The sequence below is a fragment of the Dermochelys coriacea genome, chromosome 6 (assembly GCF_009764565.3).
Source record: "Dermochelys coriacea isolate rDerCor1 chromosome 6, rDerCor1.pri.v4, whole genome shotgun sequence".
Taxonomy (NCBI): Eukaryota; Metazoa; Chordata; order Testudines; family Dermochelyidae; genus Dermochelys; species Dermochelys coriacea.
This window is the reverse complement of record NC_050073.1, coordinates 108,257,804-108,278,153: the sequence shown is the minus strand read 5'-3', so window position 1 is coordinate 108,278,153 and position 20,350 is coordinate 108,257,804. Positions and strand designations below refer to the sequence as shown.

Below are 20,350 nucleotides of genomic sequence, written 5' to 3'. Positions count from 1 at the left end.
TAAGATGCGAATTTAAAGAGATATAGTATACCGGTGTATAATCCCTGCATGTCAACACACTTATTCTGGTATAAGGGTAGCTTTAACTGCTTTAACTTATAACACTTGGGAAGAGATTTAGAATAACCAAATAAAAGCCACTCTTACTGCAAAATAAAAATGTCCCCATAGAGGGTTATCCTGGGATAACTATTACTGTACAATGGGTAAAATATTAGCCTGAATGAAATTATATTCCAACCTCACATTTGGCTAGGACCGCTCAGGACTCCGCTATGAAGCAATGAGTTCAGTTTCATCATATAAAGGGTTAACAAAATAAATCCCACTGTCTTTACTAGCCATCGTCTTCAGGGCCTCCTCTCCGGAACATGCACCATGTGACTCCTACAACAGAAAGACAGAAAATGTTTAAGGAGAGGAGTGAAAAAAAGAGCCGAGCTCCGGCGCTTGTAAGATGAAGTGAATCTGATGTGACATTGTGGAACTGAGCAATACAGTTCAGCAAGCTGCATATTTCACATGGAAATGGCCAGACCGGCTCAGACCAGCCAGCCGTATAGCTCAGTATCTTGTTTCCAGCAGTGACCAGCAGCCGAAACCCCTCAGTTGACCATTCTGGACTGAGCTGCCCACAGAGGATGTTTTTCCTTAGCCAATCAAGCCGGGGCTGGCTTCTACCATGAAACATGAGGCTCCTATCTCTGGAACTACAAAACAAAGTGACCCCATCTAATGTAATGGTGGATGTTCTCATCCAGAGAAAGGAAAAACCTTCTGTGGAACCTGATAAGGTTTTAGCCCATCCCTAGGGTGACAACATTTCCCAAAGGGAAAATGGGACAACACATAGGGCTAGTCTGAGGCCCCACCCTCAACACTGGGCTGGCCCGAGCTACTCATCTGAGGGCCCCCGCCCCATGTGTGGCTCGCCCAAGCCCCTTCCCCCCCCCATGCAGACTGGCCTGAGCTCTGCCCGGCTCTTTCTGGGGCAAGTGTCCTTCCTCCCAGAGCAATTCTCTTCTCCTGCTGCTCACTCTTGTCACACCCCAATTACATTAGATGGGGTAATTTGGTATTTTAGTTACAGAGCCATGAAGGGGAGGAGTGTGGGGAGGGCGTGGAAGAAACATGTCAGTCTAAGGCACTATGGATTCAGGAACAGCACAACTCATTTTTGCCAGTAACGTCTCCAGAAAATGAAACGCCTTTGCTACATTTTGTACTTAGTGCTCTGGCTCCTAGCTACAGCTGCCAGCTCAGAATGTTCCTCAGATTTGGCCTCCCTCAAATGTTCCACACATCCAAGCCGCTTGCAATGGGACATATACCTCACCTACCATTCCTTTGAAAGCCTCAACCGTGATGGGTGTGTAAAACTGGAGAGCTTCTAGAGACCCACATTGTAAAAAGCTTCTGGCCACAAACAATGGCCAGCACAGTCACCATCTGTATAGCACATCTGCAGCATCGAGGTAGAGCCCAAGAGCTTCCACTCACTCAAAGTGCACACAGCTTTTCCACTGGAGTTAACAAGGAATCTCCACGGTGTACATAGGACTTATCCCTGCTGAAGTCTGCAGAGTCCCAGAGACTCGACGCTCCATCGAACAGACACCACCTAGGTTAGACATTCCAGCCAGTACCCAATCACCCCACCAGCCCATTGCCTGCAATGACTATTCCACATGCAAAGGCTGAGCAAAGGGTTACGAGTTGAGCCAACTGTGGAAAAAGAGAAAGTGAAGGCACTTACAGCTCTGTTGGTCGGCGTGTCAAATATAGGATTGTCAAACCCTTTGTCACTTGGTTCTGCCACAACATCCTGGTCCTTCTTTCTATTCCACTTGCCTGCCAAGTGTACGGATGGTAATCTGAGAGGAAAGACATTTTAGGTTCCCAAATGTGCGTCCATCCAATACTGAAGGCAACCGTCAGGCCAATCTCCCATAGTGAAATGGATTTCCTTCATGATAGAGGTGGGGGAATATTTCAGATAAGTGTCAAGCCCTCTTGAAAAAGGGACATTGATTGTTCTTCAGGGAAGTGGCTGTAGTTTTCAGTTTTAAAACCTAGGCTCTCTGAAGAAGGACTGTTTCAGTAGCGCTTAGAATGATTGGCATGCTCTGCTTTAGAGCTTCAGTGTGCTCTGAAGCTCTCACACATTCTGGCTGGCCCTACAATTTCCCCGTTTTCTAATCTAGAGCACCCTCCATTATAGGAAAAAACTGGTGTCCAGCAGCAGTGATCCAAGTGCTGAAACGGTATTTGTGCCTGTGCTGGAATTCAGAACCTGCAGCTGGGCAGGGAGAGCCAAGCCAAAGGCTTTGGTCTTGGGTTCCACCCTTCTTTCATTATTTCATAAACTTTCCTCCCAAAGCAGTGAGCACGCATGTCAAACAACTGCCCAGCTTCCAAACGAACGTCACTGGGAAATGAATTATCTAGTAACAATTATGGGGGTTGGAGATTTACTTAGAACTGAAATAAATCTGCTATTTTTCGCTAGGAAACGCTAATCATCTCTGCGCTTGTCGAGAGGCAAGAAAAACAAATGATGCCTGAGAACTGCGCTGATTGTTGAAAAATGCAACACTAATGCATTGGCAAAAGCAGAAGCAGCCTGCCTTGGATTCCTACCTTGCTGGAGCCAGCCAGCTGTGACAAAGCTCTTTGGTATGCAACAGCAGCCTGGACATGGGATTTCATCTGGAACATCTGGCCTTGGCTACACATAACAGGTTTGTCACTTTAACTATGCCACCATAGTTAGAGCAACACCACCCCCCTAGTGTGGAAGCAGCTATACTGGTATAGCTTATTCCAATTCGGTGAGACAAAATAAGGCTATGTCTGCACTTAGGAGTACTTTCCCAGACTAGTGGTATTTCCATGATCAAGTATAGGAATCCTGGTATGCTATACCAGCAAATCATGCCTAGCGAGGATTCTGCTATGCTAGCAAAGGTGCATGTTGCACCGGTGAAGTAAAACTACCCCGCCGGAGTGAAACAAGCTAGTTTTGCCAACATAGCTGCGTCTACACTATGGCCTTTTCCTGGAACAGCTTTGTTGGTCAAAAATCACACCTCTTCACCTCCTGGCCCAGGGAACAATGCTGCCAGGAGTCTGTAGGGTAGATCTGGCCCAAGTTATAGTGGTATAAAGCATCTTATACCAGTATAACTGTGTTTACACTGGGGCTTTTATCAGCATAACAGCAAAGCACACCCCTTACATGGCTCTGCTGGTAAAGCTTTTTAAGTAGAGACCGGGCTGTTTTATGGTCCTTTGCTGTGGTAATCTGACATGTGGGACAAACATCTGCAGAATGGGCTCATAAAGCCCATCTGATTACACTGAAATCTGGTGATGGGCCCGTCCCCTGCCACCTCCAGTTTTCTCCCCTTTTCCTTCTGAATTCCCCGTTTTCCTTCTTCTCATCTCACCTATTGTGTCAAATGCATCCAATCCAGCCACCTCCCAGTACAGCTATGCCCTGATAGCTATACATCCTTCCAGTGCATGCATGCGTGCGCATGCATACGCACATTCACACGCACATGTGCGCACACACACACACACACAAGCACAGAGTTAATATTTCAGAGATGTAATCTTTACTGCTTGAATCTGCTTGTTTTGCAAGAAGTCTGAAACCTTTAATAAACACATTTAAATTATGTGATTTAAATTATGTGCTGGCCAATGGAACAGTCAGATAAGCCCCAAGATATTTCAACAGGCCCCAGATCTGCAGCCCCTCAAAAGAAGTGAGGACCCAGACCTGTAGACCTTACTTGGGCCTGGGTTCCTTTGGCCTCCATGGAAATTTGGGGCGCAGAAGGAATGCAAGACCGAGCCCTGCCCTGACCTAGTCTCCATTTTTGACGCCTGAGTACAGGCTGCATGACAATTAATAAATAAAGTGATATGGTCCAACGGGCTGCCACGGGCTCTCTCCATTGTGCAATTTGCTCTCAGGGACACAAAGTTGCAGAACAAGTGTTTAGAATTGTTTTGATGCATTAATATGGCCAAATGGGCCTCACCAGGCAATGTCAGTTCTGCATGCAGATGCGGGACTGCAAAGCGACAGGAGCGACAGGGAATTTCCATTAAGTTACAAAATTGAACCACATTCAACTTAAACCGGAGAACAGCGCAACAGCTATTGGTTCGTGGGCTGCAGCTGGAGGGGGCACTAATGTGCCTTTAAGCCACCAAAGAACTTCCCTGATCCTGGGGCCACAGTCCCTGGGTACAAGTCAGAGCAGCCTCAAGGCTGCCCTCATTTACTCCAGCTTCCAACAACACACACAGCCAAGGATTGTTGCAATGCCAGGATGCCCAGCCACAACCTGGCTGCAGGGACAGGGCATGATGTAGAAGCTGCTCTGGCAGTTCTTTGTCACCTTAGGACCTCCCCGTGATGCAAGGATATTTGGGAGGCTGGCTCTGCCAGTGTTAGTGCAGCTTGACACTGGTAGAGTAACATAAAGTTGCTTTAATGGTGGGTAGGGTCTGGGCCAATCCCTGGATTCTTTGTTTCATGAATCAGTGAATGACAGAAGACCTCGGAGTTCATTTTTTAGTCCCAGCTGTTAAACAAAACTCTTCGCTGGTTAACAATTGAATGGGTGTGAAAGCCCCCATCCCTACCTTATCATCCCCTTCCTATGGAGAAACAGCATTATGCCGAGCAACAGCACCCCAAGTAGTAGACTAATAATTGTCCCAGCAAAGATGCTTCCTTGTCCATTAGAATTACTGCCAGTGGCTACTTGCACTGTACCCATCACAATGCCAAAGGAGTCAGCTGCAAAGTAGGTAAGAGGATTTTTCAGTACAGGGTTATACAATACAACACCCTTCCCCCTTCCCCCCCCCCCCCCGACTTGCAATCCCTGTACTGAACTGGTATGTACATAAAAAGCAGGGTGCCTAGAAAAATACTCTCTGCAACTCACTGTGGCATTAGCATTTCCCCAAACATGGGTCAGGCTAAATAGCAGGTCTTGGGGCTGTGTGCTATCAGTGGTTTCCGTTTACAGGGGTTTGTGAGATGCAGCCCTTCAGTTCTGGTTAGCACGGGTTCTCACGCACACTAGCGTCACTTACTTGCAATTCAGGTTAAAAAATCAGTCCAAGTGAGACTTGGTCAAGACCTCCACCTTTCATGGGTGCCAAGATTTTCCAAAGTGCTGAACAGCCAACAGCCCTCACTGACTTCAAGGTATTTGGCCCTTTTGAAAATCAAGTCATTTACTTACGTATTAGAGGCTGTCCACTACAAAGTTTTGCCAGCATAGCTATGAAAAAAACCATACCCCCTAGACAACATAGGTATGCCAGAAAAGATCCCGGGTGTAGACACGACTATACTGATAGAAGACGCTTCCCTCGGTTTAGCTCGTGTCGCTCAGGGAGGTGTTTTAACTGTGCCGGCAGAATTCCTCCTGTTAGCTTACACTGCATCTTCACTAGGGAGCTCTGCTGGGTTAGCTATACTGGTATAGCAATGCTGGCAAAACATTTGCAGTGCAGACAAGCCCTAAATGTGGATTTAAGAGTCTAACTTTAGGCTCCTAATTTTGAAAATGTTGGCCCTGGTTCCCGCTAGAGATGGGTTTGAGTCACACTATTTGAATCAGGCTCTACATCAAGAATGGGACACATTTCAGAGGGAACTCAGCTCTGGGGGACTGATTTGGATCTATCATAAATCAAATAATGGTCACCCAAGAGTCTTGCCCAAGTTCCAGGTTCATGAGCCTTCCTGAGAGTCCAGGTTTTATTTGAATATTCTGCACAGCTCTAGCATGCGTGTTTCGTATTCTATGCAGGAAGGTTTGGATCAGAGCTATCCTCCAGAAAAAGTGAACCAGGCAGATAGTGTGGTGCCTTTGAAAAGGTTCAATTAATCCACTAGTCTGGCCAATCAACAGTGCTGTTCTTTGGGGATATCAGGAGCCCACATATGGAAAATGCATTTTGCAAGAGTGAAAAACTTTATGTGAAAACTGTGTTCCTTTTGCTTGTTTCTCTTTTTGGGGGTGGAGACAAGAAAGGCCAGGTTGTATGGAGAATAGTAAAGTCCCTAAGTTCAGACACCCAATTCCTTTCCTTTCTGGAAAAAAGAGGCATCCGATAGACAACATGCAAGAGGCAGTTTGTTTCTTCTTGCAAACGTAAGCCTGGCCTACACAGAAAGGCTGGTCCATGGACAGCTTTGGTACTGGCATAGTTATTTTGGTTAGGGAAGGGATTGTTTACCAAAATAATTATACCTGTAAAGCCCCTAGGATGGACATAGTTATACTGATGTAAAGATGCCATGTACCAGTATAACTTTAGTCCTCTTCCCATATGGAAATAAACGGCACAAATATAAACACCTTTATACCAATACAATTGCATCCACACTAGGGGTTGTATCACTTTAACTGTACCACTCTACTGGTACAACTTTTGGGTGTAGACAAGACTAAAGATGACCAAAGGTGTGATTTTATACTCATTTAGTTAAACTGGTACAGCTTTATATGTGGACACTGATGTAAATTCACAAGGACAAACTAAACTGATATAACCAGTTTTAAGTGTCCACATACAAAGCTGCACCAGTTAACACTGAACTTGTGTGTAGCCAAGTCCTTAGGGAATGGGGGAGAACAGATTTACAAGAGTTGTGCTGGATTAGCACTGGTTAATTCAGAGGGGCTGGAAAATGCTTAGAAGCTGAAAGTGCTGATCTACACTTAAAATGTATGTTGGCATGGTGCTCCGGGGTATGAAAAATCCAGACCACAGAGTTCTGTAGCTATGCTGACCTCTCCGCTGGTGTAGATGCAGCTAGGCTGACAGAAGAATGATTCTGCCAATGCAGCTATCATTGGTCAGGGAGGAGAAGTTCTTAACAGCGACAGAAACCCCCTTCCATCACTGTAGGCTGCATTTATACTACAGGGTTATGCCAGCATAGTTACACCACTGGAACTACATTGCTATGGTCCTTGGAGGGTAGACATGGCAAAGTGCTCTCATAGAATACTAGGGGTGGAAGAGACCTCAGGTGGTCATCTAATCCAATCCCCTGCTCAAAGCAGGACCAACACCAACTAAATCATCCCAGCCAGGCTTTGTCAAGCTGAGCCTTAAAAAGCTCTTAAGGATGGACAAGCTATGTACAAGCAACCAGGAGTTTTCAATACATACTTTGCTAAATAAACTGCCACTTGATTTTCTGTTTCAGAGTAGCAGCCGTGTTAGTCTGTATTCGCAAAAAGAAAAGGAGTACTTGTGGCACCTTAGAGACTAACAAATTTATTTGAGCATAAGCTTTCATGAGCTACAGCTCACTTCATCGGATGCATCCGATGAAGTGAGCTGTAGCTCATGAAAGCTTATGCTCAAATAAATTTGTTAGTCTCTAAGGTGCCACAAGTACTCCTTTTCTTTTTGATTTTCTGTGGTTCCTATTAACTGCCTAGAAAGCATCATTGGTGAATGAGAAAGAATCTTCCATAGGTGAATGGGACCAGTTACCGTGCTCTGTTACGTCACGCATGATGTCCTCAGCCAACTGTTTAGCATTAGTCCCTGTCAGTGACTCCGTCTTATCATCCATTAGCACAATCTGGATGACTGGAACTGCATTCCATGAAGTCTGAGGTTTACGCACCTTGGATATAGCCATCTGAACACCTGCATATTTTGGCTTTTCCGAGAAAGCAAGACACACAAAACACATTAGCATGGCAGGCAGAGATCACAGGGTCTGTCTCTAGCTGGAGCTGTGATGGACAGTAAAATAAGTGCTGGCTATAAATCTTAATGTAAATATCGTCAAAGAGCTAGTGCTGCTGTGAATCACATCACGGCTGTGTTTTCACAATGACACATTTATGTCTTCTTTCCTTGCAGGGCTGTAAACGACAGACACCAGGGCCCAATGTTACTTCAAAGTACTCAGGATAGGTTACGCCTGTAGGAACACTGCTCCCTTTGGAGCTGGATCGGGGCGCCTATGCTCTAGTGACAGTGTCATTTGGCCCCTGTATAATGAGGCAGTGTATGTAACACACCCTTAAACAATGCATTAGAATGTACAAGTTTGTAAGGAGGGAAGAACCAGTTCGCATCTATTCCTACATAGGGCTATAGTCTGATCTTGATTATAGCAGGGTAAATCCAGAGTAACTCCTGTGAAGTTACAACCTTCCCCGGAGCAAAATTTGGCCCATGGGATCCATTGTGGGGGATCTCCGAAGCCATATCCTCCAGGTGGCTGCACAGGGCACGAAGCTCCAGAGAATGAGGCTGGGCTGCTGCAGTGATCTCAATACTGGCATGCTCGACTGGCCAGTTGGGCGGGAGAATGCAGAGCAGATGAGTGGAGCTGGGGGCTTGGCAGGGCAGCTGAGAGCTGTGTAGAGCACCTGAGCGAGTTTGCCTATTGCGCAGCCTGGGACCCCCAGCTCCGCTTTCTCCTGCAGTGTTTGAAAACTTTGGGTCAGGTTCTCTGGTCAGCCACCTTTGTGCCCCCAGATCCCATGGCTGCCAGGGACAAAACTAGTCCCTGGCATAAGTTAAAGCAGCCTGAAAACTGCTCTGGTTTAGGCCCAGGTGCCCACACTTTCTAGGACCCATTCTGGCAGGCAGGGATTGGCCAGATGCACCACCTTCTTGTTCAAGCTCCTTTTGCTCTGGCCATGCCCTCAGTGGTGGGATGGGGGTAGGAACTGACATGCCAGCCGAATGCTCCTTGAGGAGTCTCCTACATCCCCACCCGCCCAGCTCCACCAGGATGAAAGCTGCTCTGTGCTGGGCCCCTGCATGGCTGTGAATCTGGCCCTGTAAACCCACCCAGCGTGGGTTCTGCTTGCTGCTGAAACGCTGTCATCCCTTGGGAAGAGAGAGTGCCCCACATCACTCACCAGCCAGACTCCCCACCCCCAGCTAGAGAAGAGCTGAAGCCTCAGGTGCATGCCTCAGGGGTTCAGACGGCTACCTCAGGGGTCAGGAAGGGATTATACCTCCCCACACCTGTACTCTGGGTTGGTGGGTTTTTTTAATCTCCTTCCGCTGGAGCATCAGGGATGGCCATGTCTGTAGGATTGCCAGGCGTCCGGTTGAAAAGTGACCCTGGCAGCGGTGCTGACCAGGCCATTAAAAGTCCGGTCAGGGGTGCAGTGGGGCTAAGGCAAGCTCCCTGCCTGCCCTGGCTCTGTGCAGCTCCCCAGAAGCAGCTGGCATGTCCCCCGGCCCCAAGGAGCAGGGGCAATCAGGGAAGCCCTGCATGCTGCCCCCACCCAAGCACCGGCTCCACAGCTCCCATTGGTTGGGAACCACGGCCAATGGGAGCTGTGGGGGTGGTGCCTGCAGGGGCAGGAAGCACACACCACACAAAGCCTCCTGGCCCCTCTGCTTAGGGGCCGGACATGCTGGCCATGTCCAGGAGCAGCGCGGAGCCAGGGCAGGCAGGGAGCCTGTCTTAGCCCCGCTACACTGCCGACTAGGAGCTACCTGAGGTAAGTGCCGCCTGGCTGGAGCCTGCACCTCAAACCTCCTTCCCCAGGTTGGAACCCCCTCCAGCACCCTAACGCCCTCCAAGACCCCGCACCCCAACCCCGTACCCCAGGTCAGAACCCCCTCCTGCACCCTAACTCCCTCCCAGATCCCGCACCCCCATCTGCACCTCAACCCCCTGCCCCAGATTGGAACCCCCTCCCACACCCCAACCCCCTACCCCAGCCCTGAACCTCCTCCCACACCCCAAACCCCTCAACCTCAGCCCTGAGCCCCCTCCTGCACCCCAAATCTCTCATCCCCAGCACCATCCCAGAGCCCGCATGCCCTCCGCACTCCAACCTCCTATCCCAGCCCAGAGCCCCCTCCCGTACCCTGAACCCCTCATTTCAGGCCCACACCACCAGCTGTAGCCCTCCCCCACTCCCGCACCCCAACCCCTGCCCCAGCCCAGTGAAAGTGAGTGAGGGTGGGGGAGAGTGAGTGACAGAGAGAGGGGAGCTGGAGAGAGTAGGGGGTGGAGTCAGAGAAGGGCTGTATCAGGACGGGGCCTCAGGGAAGGGGCAGGGAAGGGGGTTTTGTGCAATTAGAAAGTTGGCAACCCTCCACGGCTGACAATGGACACTGAGCGGGATGGGCTGGTGCCTTGAGATGGTACCAAGCATCCCTTCTCTCAGGGGGTTGGCTGGCAGGGGCTTGCTCCCATGCTCAGGGTCTAACTTATCATCATACCTGGGGTCGGGTAGAAATTTCCCCCTGGTCAGATTGGTTGCGACTTTGGGGTTTTTTTGCCTTCCTCTGCAGCATGTGGTATGGCTCACTTGGTAGGATGGTCTGGGTGTATCTCACTTAATCATTTCCCTGCCATGGAGGGGGCATCGGACAGTGGTGCACCTCGGTCCCTCCCTCCTGTCACACATCAGAGCCTAGTCTCCTGTGGGCTGTTCAACTTTTAACTCATTTTGGGTGCTGGGTTTAGTGGCCGGGTGCTGAATGGTGTGGGTGGCCTGTGACATCCAAGCAGTCACAAGAGATAATCTGGCGGTCCCTTCTGGCCTTAAACTCCACGACTCTGCTAACTTCTCTGGGAGACCACACGGCCACTAGGGGTGAGTGAAGGAAAGGAGGAGAAATCAACCTCCTCTCCTCTCCCCATACCCCACAGTTCACATCCCTAGCCTCAAAACAATAGTAGAAATGAATGACAAAAAGGAACAACTCCCACTGCAGTTTGAGGGCCGTCGGGAACCCTGCATGGTCCGGGGCTGACTGTTTCCTCATTCAAAGGAGCCCGCCTTTGGGACTTGCTGCCCCGACTGTCAAAACTCGAACAAGGCAGGTGTGAGCTCCTGGTGCCTGTGCTGCTGGGTCTGTGTTGAACAGCACTCTGTGTTCTGTCCTGGGGCTATAGTCTTGTTAACTGGAAGAGCGGGACAGTTTGGGCTCAACACGCCTGGTTCTGCTCTCATTTACACCAGTGTAAATCAGGATTCACACCAGTGACATCCTGGTGTGAAAGCAGAACCAGATCACTAGCTTCAGTAGTAATACCTAGCTCTTACATAGTGCTTTTCATCCCTAGATCACAAAAAAGCTTTACAAAGGAGGTCAGTATCATTAACCCCCTTTGTAAAATGGGGAAACTGAGGCATTGGGCAGGGAAGTGACTTGTCCAGCATCAAATATTCAGGAGGTTGGATGTAGCTGGAAATAAGGGAAACCCTAATGGGCCAGATAGTAAATAGAGACTTCCTACTAGCTGAACTCTTAGTGCACCAGCAGCTGAGTTCCTGTTTGAGGTCAGAAGCCAGGGCTACAAACAGCTGTTCCCCACCCTGACTTCCAAGTTACAAGATTATCAGATAGGGCTCTGCAAGCAGCCACTACCCAGCCTGACATCACTGGAATAATGTACGTACCAGTCTATTATAATGTATTTATATTATAAGATAATGGTGAGTGTCTTACTGGTGGGGTTTCCTGGCTTCTATCTGAATGATGTATTAAATAAGTCTTTCCAAACAGACTACCATACCAGGCTCAGGAAGGCGTGAAGAATTCTGTTCTGATACTGCCTAATGTCGAAACCAGGAGTGTATTCCAGTGAAATAGTGGCTCCTATAGTTCAAAGGCAGAAAGACAAGAAAGAACACACACAGGTTCATTGATTTTGCATTTGCAAGCACACCTCTCATTGCAAGTGGACTATTGTGGGGCTGTCAGCGTGGATCAATGTGGTTTTCAGAGTCTACCAAGATCTGGATCAGTACAAGATTCACAAACAATTCTCCAGTCCCATTTGTGTAATCTGATCTCATTCTAGAGCTCACAAAGGGGAGGATAATTCTATCAGCTAGCGATTTCTGAAAAAAGCTTTCAGAAGGAAACACCTCCTCTATTGCTGGTCTTTTTACAGGTTTAAAAAACCCAGCATCAGCAGGGCTTTTTTCAGAACACTCCTGGGAAAGCCACATCCACTCCTGACACTTATCTAGTTCTTAAAGAGGTAATGATGAGCGTTCATCAATGCTTGTAAAGTACTTTGAGCTCCTTGGATAAAAAGCACCAGAGAAGGGCACAATTAGATTCACCGAATCAATTGGCACCATATTAGCTGAGCTAAATATTTTTCTTGAAAAGCAGGAGTAAAAGTTTCTGGAAATATGAAGTTCCATTAATTGCTTTCAAAGGCTCTGCTGGTTCGAACAGGTTTGAAAACCATAGGCTAGAGCCCTAATGAGTTTGGCATGATGACTGTATATGAAAAATTCCTGTTCACCTTCCAGGTAGATAAGCAGACAAACACCCATATGTAGAGGAAATTCTGCCAATCTGTTGGGTATATTTTCATTTTCAATGGAATTTATAGTAGGATGACATTTATTGGAACAAGAAAGTGCATTTTCCTTGGGTATTTTCCATTAGTGACATCCCTGATGCCAGCACTGAATGCAGTCCTCGCAGCCTGCACTGACAGGAATGGATTGAACTATCTTGATGACTTGTGACACCCTAACAGGCTAAAGCAGGGGCAGGGGCAGGACTTGGAAAAATGAGACAGGGACAAAAGGCTGCAATCCAAGATAGACTCTAGAAAGGGATGATAACGATTCAGAGAGACAGAAATGTAACTCAGCACTCTGCATAACTCAGGCTCCAGAGACAGGCATTTGAGGCATAGTACGGGGTGGGAAGAGGTGGTGGGGTTCATTTGAACCCACTGCTAGAGGATCCTGACACTGACTTCCTTGGACAAGTCCCTAAGGCCAACCTTTAGTCCTTAAGCAAAAGGAGCCTAATTTTCAGAGGTGCTGAATCCCTTCCTCTGAAGCCAGCCCCTGTGCCTCAGTTTCCCTATCTGTGAAACGGGGATAATAAATAGCTACCAACCGCAGCGGGGCTGTTTGATGAATAGTTAATATTTGTGTTGTGCATTTAAGATCAAATGGGTCCCCATCCTGCAAGGTGATCCCCGTACAAAGCTCCATTGAGGGGTTCAGAGCTTTAACTCTAAAATCCTTTTCCTGTGTCTTTTAATCTCACTTCATAGGGAGGTAGAGGTGCCCCTAGAGCAGGAACAAGGAGAAAGTCAGATACAGAATCAGGACAGTTCAGGGGTTTGTTTGATCAATGAATCCTTTGTATTTCTTCATCATACATTGCTATTCGAGCCAACGAAGTGCTGGCTAAACCAGAACCAAGCTAAGAAACACATAGGGTTTCAATTCTGGCAGGGATTTGGACAGTCTAAACCTCAAAGGAACCAAATTCTACCACAGCTGATGTGCTATTGGAAGCTGTCCTGTTTGGATATCATCAATATAAAATACTTACTACTGGGGGAGGAGCGGTAGATAGAACAATATGTAAAAGACCTTTCCCTAAATGCCACCATGCTGATATGGGGGGTTTATCAAAACCCCACAGAGAAAAACTAGAAGGGCTCAGCAGGCAGAGTATGGGTTATTTCTCAGCTTCAGAAAGTCCAGCCAAAGGGAGTCTAGAGTCCACTGAGTTAACAGGAGTTTTCCCACTGATTTCACTGGACTTTTGATCAGGCCCTAAATTATTAAGCCTGAGTCTCGATACTTGCAGAGTCCCCAGCATGTTTAATTATTTTTATACCAACTCAAACCTCCAAGGTTCCGTCCAAAAGCTCTGACCTTCCCACCGACCAGACCCCGCACCAGTCAAACAGCAGTCAGTCAATTGTTGGCATTTGCAAAGTAAAGATGACAACCACAAGATTCAACTCCAGAAGGGCATTCAAGGCCTAATACCAAGGAAATAGATACAGTAAAGCTATGCCAGAAGGCCAGCATGCCCATGCCTGCTTACAGGAATTAATCCCCATTTTGCACTCACCGCATATTTCACAGCAGTGTCCGACTGGCTGGAAGGGGTCCTTGCACGCAAGCGCTTTGCACCGAGTCCCAGAATCCCTGAGCAAGGCAGCGCAGATCTTTTGATGTTCCTTAAATGAAAACATGGGGTAAGTTCCTCTGATCCACCCTTGGCTGGAGAGCTGCTCTTGCTCTGCTTTTCTGTTCAGTTTTGCAAACACCAATGAGATTGCACTGCCCTGTCTGAGCATAGTGCTGGCATGTTCCCTGACTTCCTGTCCACATCCTAAGGCCATGAAGAGCCCACCCAGGAGTTGTGACTTATGGGAGCTAAAAGATCCCAGAGAACAGTTTGTTTAATTACAGTGGAAGAACTCACCCCAGCATTTCCACACTCACAGCCCGATTTGTCCGGACACCTGGCATTCGTCACCTGGAAGGTCCTGTTGCCGTGGAACTGCAGCTTGGCCGAGCTGGTCGGCATATACTCAGCTAAGGCCGAGTCACTGGTGAACTTCTAGTTCCCAACCCAGAAAGATTAAAAGATAGATCAACACTTCTTACCAGATGAGACTATGGAGTGCAAGATGTGGCAGCTCCAGCCTTGTCGATAGAGCGGTCACTTAGCCTACCTGCCCTCAAAGGTGGAAGTACTAGGACTTGGGACATCCCCTTCAAGGAGTGCTGGCAAGGGAAAATAATGTGATCGTACCCACCTCCCCTTCTTTATGGAGCCTACAAAGGCCTGAAAGGCTTTTCCAAACTAAAAAAAAAAAAAACAGTAAAAAGCAACAATATGGGCTGGGTTTTTTATTTGTTTCTTTCTTTTTAAGATGAGAATTACCAGGACTCTGGGGTTTCTTTTCCCTCTTTGTACTGGAAGTCTGCTTAGAGGAGCCGAGAACCAGACTGAAGATCTATCCGCCTGTAACAGCAGGGCTAGGGATGTGGATTCTTTAACACAAATCTTTTATCTCAGACTTGTCTATCAGGCATTTCAATTACCTCACTGTTAGCAGTGAACCAGAGTGTACTAAACAGTCTGACTAAAAATCCATGCCCCGTGTAGCTCCTCTGCTTTTACTCCTATTAATTTCCCATGCATCCACACAGGCTTCCAAAGAAAGATTTGTGACACCCTGACACTTCCAGCAAAAACAGGGGACACAAACCCTAAGGTAAAAGCAAGAGGAAAATATTCAGGCCTTCTTAATACCCCATGCCTAAATGGGGGTGCGGGAGTGAATATACAGACTAGTCTTTGCATGTCACCTTGCAAAGAGGGGTAGAAGCAGCTGAGGGCATCTTTTTACCCTACATCACTCTTCCTTTTAATCCTGTCACTGCTGTCTTGGGAGTGAATTGGAGCTTTACCACTGGAGTGGGTGGGAGCATGCTAGGTGGATCCATGTCTAGGGTCCTGTCAACACAGGGCTGGGAACCAAGTTATTCCATGTGAGCTCGGTTTGAACACTTTCATCGACTCTGCTGGTTAACACTGCATGGCCCCCAGTCTGGATGAGGCCAAACCAAGAGACCTGTCTAGAACATTGTGGTAAAAACCCCACCCTTTGGTACCCCATCCACCCCGCCCAGCCAACCAGTGAGAGAAACCAACTTCTCAGCCTCTCTCTCAGGATCCCACAGTGCATTACAAACTTGAATGCATGTCACCTCCTCATTGTGAATGAACAAGGCCCTGTCACACTGAAAGGATTTGGTCTGGAAGGTCACTGAGGAACAGTAAAGGTGAACACCTCTATGTCATTTCTATAATGTCAGTTCTGGCCAGAGTTTTCGCACACACAGTGCTGTGGAACATAGGGACTAGAGCTGGCTCCAACCAAACCCCAGCTACAGCACAAACGCCCCCGACGCAGGAAAGTTTGGATCCAGAACTCTGAGCAGGGCCCAGGGAAGTCCCGTACTGGATCATGCTGTGTGGGGCACAGTTACATGCTGTGTGGGGCACGGACTGTCTTCATTACTGTGTTTGTATAACTCCGAGTACGGGGAGGATGAGGGGACTCCTGGGCATGATCACAACGCAAATAATAACAACCACTGAGACACCCAGCTACGTCTCCTGCTTCAGAGCGTAACCAGTGCACGCTGCTTCAGAGACCGCGGTTAACTCCTCAGATCACCAGGTGCTGCAGTGGCCATATGGTTAGTCCCTGGGCAGAGGCACGGGGCAGGCTGTGAGCGTCTCTGCAATTACCCTCCAACCCACTCAAGAGGGACACTGAGCCAGGGCTGGAAGGTAAAGCCACGACATGGGATACACAGCTCAGGGCTGAGGAGGGCTCTCAAGAGGAAAAAGGAACTGCATGGCTGTGTCTTCAATGCATTGGCACGTAGCCTCCATATATTCCCTCTAGCAGCACCATTATCCTCTGAAGGGCTCATTAAAATCCTCATTTCTAACCAAGCTAGAGGTCCTGCATGGTGAAAACCTGCCTGAACCACAATACACAGCACAGCCACAGAGCCCAGCAAGTGCAGAGGTGAGTCTAGGAATGGAGCAGCCAGGGAAGCAGAGGGCACTGTTTATTCCTGGATTTATTTGGCCTCCCAAGCTCCAGTGCCCCAAGGAGCTATTTGAAAACTACCAACTAGAAAAACAGCAGCAAGTCCACAATAGGTGGCAGCAGCCCTGGGGAAATGAATACGAATGCCCCTCCAGCCACATCTTCCTCCCCAACAATCTGGCCCTGAAGGTCCCACCATTCAGGCTCTTACAGGCCAAGAAACACAGACAATATTTCCAAGGCCAATTCAGCTGTGTGTCATGTATATATCTGACAGAGAGGAAGGATAGTCAGTTGTTAGGGCACTACCCTAGAACCCAGGAGACCTGTATTCAATTCCCTGCTCTGCCACTGGCTTCCCATGTGACCTTGGGCAAGTCACTTAGCCTCATATGCCTCAGTTCCCTGTCTGCTAAGAGCTCTTCCCCACTCCCAGGGTGTTGTGACATGTTCACTTACTGTGGTCACAGGAGCCAGACACATAGATCATCTGCAGTAGAGTGAGACATGAGGTGCAAAGTCTGGCTCCCAATATAAGCATTCCCAGTGGTCAGAACCCCCTGGATCTCAGCTTGCCCCATTACCAAGTTGGAACCCTGCTGCACAGTTTGCATCCCAAAGTTAGGAGCTGTTTGGATCTGGGGTTGTTGTTCATGCCCATCTCAGTATTGCACATCATGTGACTAAAGCAATGAGCTGAACCTGGGAGGAGAGGAAGGGGCCAGTCTTAATAAACCACTGTGCAACTTTTGTGACAATGGCCATTTTTATTTAACAAGAAAAGCTGAGGCCAAACTTGCAGAAGGGCCTGGTGATTCTGGGCACCATTTGGAGACACCTCAAAGGGGGCTGATCACCAGAGGGTGAGTGCTCAGCACTTTGTGACAAACAGACCCCTGGAATGTGTCTCAGGTTCAGCACCCAAAGTCCTGTGTCACTACGGAAAGTCTTGGCCTAATTGTATTGAAATGCTTCCCAACACATGGATTCAAATGAACAAGCTAATCAAGGACCAGACTTTCTTCAAACAGAGTTTTCCCAGCCTCAGAACCTTCATTTACATTGGAACCCAGTCTGACCTTTCCCCAGGCTCTCCAGGGACACAGCAGAAAGCAGTCATGTTTCTCCTTTGTTTGATTTAGACACAGTCCAGCTCTATTTTACCATAGCAGCCTCCAAAATTGCATGCACAGTTTTGCACACCCACATTTAAATCACATAAGAACTCTGACTTGGGCAAGAGACAGCAGAGATGGTAGGGTAATAACAATTACCACCCAATCAGGACTAGACAGCAACGAGACAAATGGAGAGAGGAGATCAACCCCCCAAAACAGTATGACGCCCCCTTCCCCCAGACAACCATATACTTTCCTCTGAGAGACACCTGAGAGGGTCTGTCTCTTATTTATATTTCAACAACGCTTGAATGGCTTGTCATGTCAAGAAAGTCAGTGGAGTTGAAAATTGCTTTTGTATGCCCCAGATGGGGCAATCAGTGCCTGACTCCCTTGGTTGTGGGGTCCCATGCAGTTTGCATGCACAAATCAGATTTTTTGCACATGCACGAGCCAAACCTGTACTTACGACTGTGGTGCACATGGTTGAAGCCTTTTTGGAAATCTGTCACCATGGTGCATACTAAAGTCAAGCTCATACCTAGTGCTGAACAAATGGCTGTAAGTGAACCATGCTAACACACACAGCAAGTGTCACTGCACTTTCAGTTCTCATGACCTACTTTGTGGGCGCCACAGGGGAGGTGGTGAAGTGTGATCGCGTTTTGTTTTGTTTCTCAAATGTTCCACTTTACCTGTCCCATTATAGAGATGCTTCGGAGATGAATCATTTGCTCAGATGAGTTGATGTTTACTCGAAAGGAGGTTTCAGGCTGAAAGATAACATCATCGTACTGACATGGGACACGTTCTTCATCCACTGCAAAGATGTATTTGCCCTGGTCTAGGTCCTCCAAGGAGGTTGCAGCATGCCATAGTGCAGGGTCATGCCACTTATACTTCTCAGCATCAGTGAATGAGACAGCTGAAGCTAGGAAGAAAGACAAGGGGTAAGGTGAGAGCTGGACTTGGAGCCAGTCTCTCTGCCCTGATTCTCTCATCGATCTAAATTCTTTCTTCCAATTCTCTCATCAATCTAAATAGCAAGAATGCTGGGATTGAAGTGAAGGAGCTAATAGCATTTAACAGGAGTTAAAATCTACTCTTTGCTCATCCTCCCCAGGATAACAGCAGCACTCACTGCCTTGAGACTTGTCAGTGCTTTGCAAAGCCAGACAGGTGGCTTCTGTAGTCAGGACTTGTATTCCAGGATGCTGAAGCTATAGAGTTTCCCACGGAATCCACCTCTTGCATCAGACTGGTGCGTCTGAATTTCAGTTTCCTTTTTATGCTTTCAGGGTTCTGGAGAAAATCTTTACAAGATTAACTGATTGCAACAGGTGAAATACTGTCTGTTTGAGTCTGCAGATAGCCTGAAACAAGAGCTCTGAGAGGTGTACTTGCCCCATTAAGCTCAGTGGGTTAACTCTGAAACCTAAAGATGGCAACTGACACGAAATTAACTATTTCATGGCTGATCATTTTTAGTAGTAACATCAGGCAAATGTGCTTATCTCAGTCCCAAACTGCCTCTCGCATTTCCCTAGCTGAATTTTATATCCAAATAAATTACACAGGGGCTGCTCACTGTCTGGTTTTGATATTTGTATTTAGTTCCTTAAAACAAATTGTATTTTAAGTAAAGCTGCCACAGAATTTCCAGCTGGCATCAGTAGAGTGCCCCAGCATCCAGCGACAATGCTGCAGAATTTAAGGCTAGCTCAAAATGGAGATGTCCTTGGATATAATCATAACACAGATTAAGCAACAAAAAGTTGAAAAATTGCAGCTGCACTTGCCCTGTTAACATTACCCTTGAGAATGCTGGTACTGAATCTGGATAGGCCCAAAGCTGAAATCCCTTCTCCATTTTTCCACGAAGAGAACTCTCAATTAAGTTAATGAGTATATAGTTTGAATCTGTTTGCCTTTGTTCTCTGTGCTCAGCACCTGTAAGTCTTTAGAAACGTGACCAGTGTGCAAAGACACGCTGCCATTTTGGTCTCAGTGTTGCTACAGCTAATCACAGTGAAGACACATTCTGTGCTCTCTCATGGTGACTCCTTGGTTCTTTTCTTGTTTTTCTGACTCTAAATTAAACGTCACTTTAGACTGAAAGTATTTTTTTTGGCTGTTAAATATGGGTAAAACTCATAGAGGACTTGGCCTCAGTGCGAACTGAGTTAAGAACCTCAGGATCCAGTCACATATTAGCAGCTACTCCTAAAACAGAACCTGCTCAACAGCCTACAGACACTTGGAATGTGAATTTGAGATTAACAAGGGGGCTAGATGATACTTTATTACTGAAATGCACAAATAGGAGATGGGCCGGATAGCTATCTCCCCCCAGTGGGAGTGGTTCAGCTCATTACAACAAGGAGGGGAAGGTGTAAATTTGCAACAAACCTATTTTTTCAAAGTCTGAAAGTGTTGAGAATGGGGACTTTGATTTGGGCCCCATGTTTAATAAATAGGTGGAAAATATATACAACATCTCTGTTTGTAAGCCTTCCTTTCAAAGTCTTCTCTGCACCTTTGTTAGAAGGCAGGTGATCTAATGATAAAGGTCTGACACGGCCCTGTCTACCCTATCACTTACTTTGGTATAACTTATGTCACTCATGGGTGTGAATAAGCCCTACCCCGAGCCATGTAAGTTACACCCACCTAAGCCCCAATGTAGACAGCGCTATGTTGGTGGGAGAGCTTCTCCTGCCAACGTAGCTCCCGCTTCTCGCGGCGGTGGAGTTATTATGCTGACTGGAAAGCTCTCTCCCATTGGCAGAGAGCCTTTGCACTAGCAGCACTACAGTGGCACAGCTGC

The 20,350-nt window shown here is 47.5% G+C and overlaps 1 protein-coding gene across 1 annotated transcript in view; it reads right to left on the bottom strand.

Annotated features, from left to right (window-relative positions):
• Window positions 1-20,350, bottom strand: part of AMN (amnion associated transmembrane protein) — a 52,682-nt gene continuing 32,332 nt past the window's right edge. The window contains exons 5-12 of the mRNA XM_038406836.2: window positions 18,219-18,454; window positions 14,254-14,391; window positions 13,897-14,005; window positions 11,567-11,649; window positions 7,549-7,720; window positions 4,663-4,819; window positions 1,757-1,874; window positions 1-387 (exon numbers count right to left, since the gene is read on the bottom strand). Coding sequence (XP_038262764.1) covers window positions 274-387; window positions 1,757-1,874; window positions 4,663-4,819; window positions 7,549-7,720; window positions 11,567-11,649; window positions 13,897-14,005; window positions 14,254-14,391; window positions 18,219-18,454 — 1,127 coding nt within the window. The 3' untranslated portion in view covers window positions 1-273. The remainder of the gene's footprint in view (window positions 388-1,756; window positions 1,875-4,662; window positions 4,820-7,548; window positions 7,721-11,566; window positions 11,650-13,896; window positions 14,006-14,253; window positions 14,392-18,218; window positions 18,455-20,350) is intronic.